The following is a 2,582-nucleotide window of genomic DNA, read 5'->3' on the forward strand; positions in this document are numbered from 1 at the left end:
CCCCCCACCCCCCACCCCCTCCTCCCACAGGCGATGGCATCACTGGGGCCACACAGGGTGAAGGTGGATGGTAAGAGTTTCTGCTCATCCTCGGTTACAGTCAATACCTGGCTGAGTGCAGCCATCGACCCGCACTCACACAGGAGGGGTTGACTCAATACTTTCAGCTAAAAGTGCTCAAGTTCATAGTTGAAAAGGACACAAATGTTCCTCTCCTCATCCGTCTTTGTCCCTCTCTTTTCCTTTCAAACTTGCACCGTCCCTGCCTCACTTCTCGACAACTGATGTCGTCTTCACTCTCTCTTCCTCCAGTTCCTGCAGTCAAGCCCGACAGACATCACCATGTGGCCCGCTCCGAGGACGGTCGGCTTTTCTATGACAACCAGTGGTACTGCAGGGGGCAGGCCATCTGCATCAACAGGAAGGACGAGTACCCGACGAGGTGTGTGTGTGTGTGTGATCATGAGAGGGAGTGATGATTCTGGTTATAGCATGTATGAGTTATTGCTCTAAATGATGAATGTGTACTGGCACATTGTGTGAGTCTGTGACTGAGTATGTATTTGATCATAGATGGATTTTAATCAAAGGGATTATGTGAGTATTTGGCTGAATGATTGTGATTCTTTGTGCACCCTGCCCTGTGTGTTGTCAGGACAGGCTGCTCAGTGAATAGAGGGCATGCATTGATCAGTCAGTTTCTCACAGCGCAGCGCCGAGAGTGGGAACGCAGATGCACACAGGCGGCTGCTACGAATCAGTACCAGACAGGCGGTGGACAATAAAATGTAGCCAGACATGAAGTTTCCGCCACAAGATCTCAACCTAACTGAATGCAAACACAACCGGGCCTCCCGTTCATTTGAGGCCAGGGTGGGAATGCGAGCGCTAGAGGGCGGCGGTAGTGAGAAAGTGAATCTAAGAAATCGAGTTATTGTCTGATTATTTCACAGCGCCCCCACACAGTATGCACAGTCTATGTCACAAAGACAGAACTGTTATTGTCAGATTTATGGAACACATATGCTTCTGTTTTTATAAATCTCCATCACATGCACCAGCCTCATTTCCACTCCCACAGTCAGCCCTGATGTACACGTGACATTTGTGCATAAAAAAAACATGTGGCTGTTTACACCACCCATTTCAGTCATTTATTTCATGTACCTGTAGTAGTAATTGAGAAGTAATATCTCAACCACCAAGAGCTACACTGTTTAAAATAGAATTAAATGACCTACACACAGGGAAATAGTTGCTGTTGATCACACAAAACATATACATGCTTTTTACAGAACGCTGTGTATACTTGAAAACAGTATTACACAATCCGTGGCTGTTAGAATAATTTGTCTAAAGAATTAATGTTTTGTTTTCAGTTTCTGTGTCTCACTGTGTTTTTCATCTCCACCTTATCCAGTCACCCTCTTAATGCTGTAGAATACGTGTGTGTGCACGGTGTGAGGTCCGGTTTTGATCGCAGTTTGTGCATAAGAAGTGGCATATTCATGTTTTTCATTGTTTACACATCGAGCCTCCTTGCCCCTGGTCATATTTGGCAACCTAATCACATTCACAAGCTTCTAATGATATTCAGGATGTCTGTGATCCTGTTTGTAAAAGATTTCATTACATGTTTCAATCACGCGTCATTAGTTAATGTTACACAGCCCTTCTCTTCCCTGTAGCCTTTGGCTGTCTGTGAAAACAGTATCTCTTTACCACTTAAGCAAGAGTTTTCCTCGTTAATCTTCCCACGTAAATACTTGATGGCTGCTGACTGTTTGCCTCTCAAGGTGGAGTGACCATGACAGTGATTGTTACGTGCACACCCTCTATGTTCTTTCTGAGGAACACGAATTGATTGTGCGATAACATTGCTGTATGTTTGTGTCACGCAGTGCCATCATCACCACCGTCAACAACGATGAGGTGTGGTTCAAACGGCTGGATGGCACCAAGTCAAAGCTGTACATCTCCCAGCTGCAGAAAGGCAAATACACTATCAAGCACTCGTAAAAACACAGTGAAACACACACACACATACAGGCAAAGACTATCATCTCTGCTGTGTTTCTATTTGTCTCCTTTCCGTGTGGTATCTTTCTACATTCTTGCCATATGTACAGTCACACACACACACACCTCACTTTACTCCCTCTGCGTGTAAGTAACAAAAAAGAAACTGTCCTTAAAACAAACAAATATCAACTGACGCTTCGAGTCTAAGGAGACGATCTTCTCTGTAAATATGTATGTATGTTGATATTATTGACAAGGTCACAAAGTGTCATATTCTCTGGAAACGAGACAATGCAAAGTGCTGCTAAAAAATACAGAAGGGCAAAGAACCGGAGCAGTAGCGAACTGTGAACCGCAGAGCTCAGTCGCCGTGCCTTTCTAAGACGATGCCTAGGCTGATGGGGGTAAAAAAATAAAAAAAAAAACCTCCCAAAGTGTGAATATCAATGCAGTGAAGCCTTACTCTGTACTGTGTTAGCACCCAGAGGACTGAAGCGGGTCAGTGAACGAGCGAGTGAGAAACCCTGATCCAGGTGAGGATGCCGTCACCAGTGAGTTTG

The 2,582-nt window shown here is 44.9% G+C and overlaps 1 protein-coding gene across 1 annotated transcript in view; it reads left to right on the forward strand.

Annotated features, from left to right (window-relative positions):
* Positions 1–2,184, forward strand: part of LOC118340772 (breast cancer metastasis-suppressor 1-like protein-A) — a 4,760-nt gene extending 2,576 nt beyond the window's left edge. The window contains exons 8-10 of the mRNA XM_035678907.1: positions 31–70; positions 313–442; positions 1,902–2,184. Of these exons, the coding sequence (XP_035534800.1) occupies positions 31–70; positions 313–442; positions 1,902–2,019 (288 nt within the window). The 3' untranslated portion in view covers positions 2,020–2,184. The remainder of the gene's footprint in view (positions 1–30; positions 71–312; positions 443–1,901) is intronic.
* The last annotated feature ends 398 nt before the right edge of the window (positions 2,185–2,582 follow it).

This window comes from Morone saxatilis, unplaced genomic scaffold, assembly GCF_004916995.1.
Source record: "Morone saxatilis isolate NCDOM2014 unplaced genomic scaffold, NCSU_SB_2.0 Contig7, whole genome shotgun sequence".
NCBI classification, from domain to species: Eukaryota; Metazoa; Chordata; class Actinopteri; family Moronidae; genus Morone; species Morone saxatilis.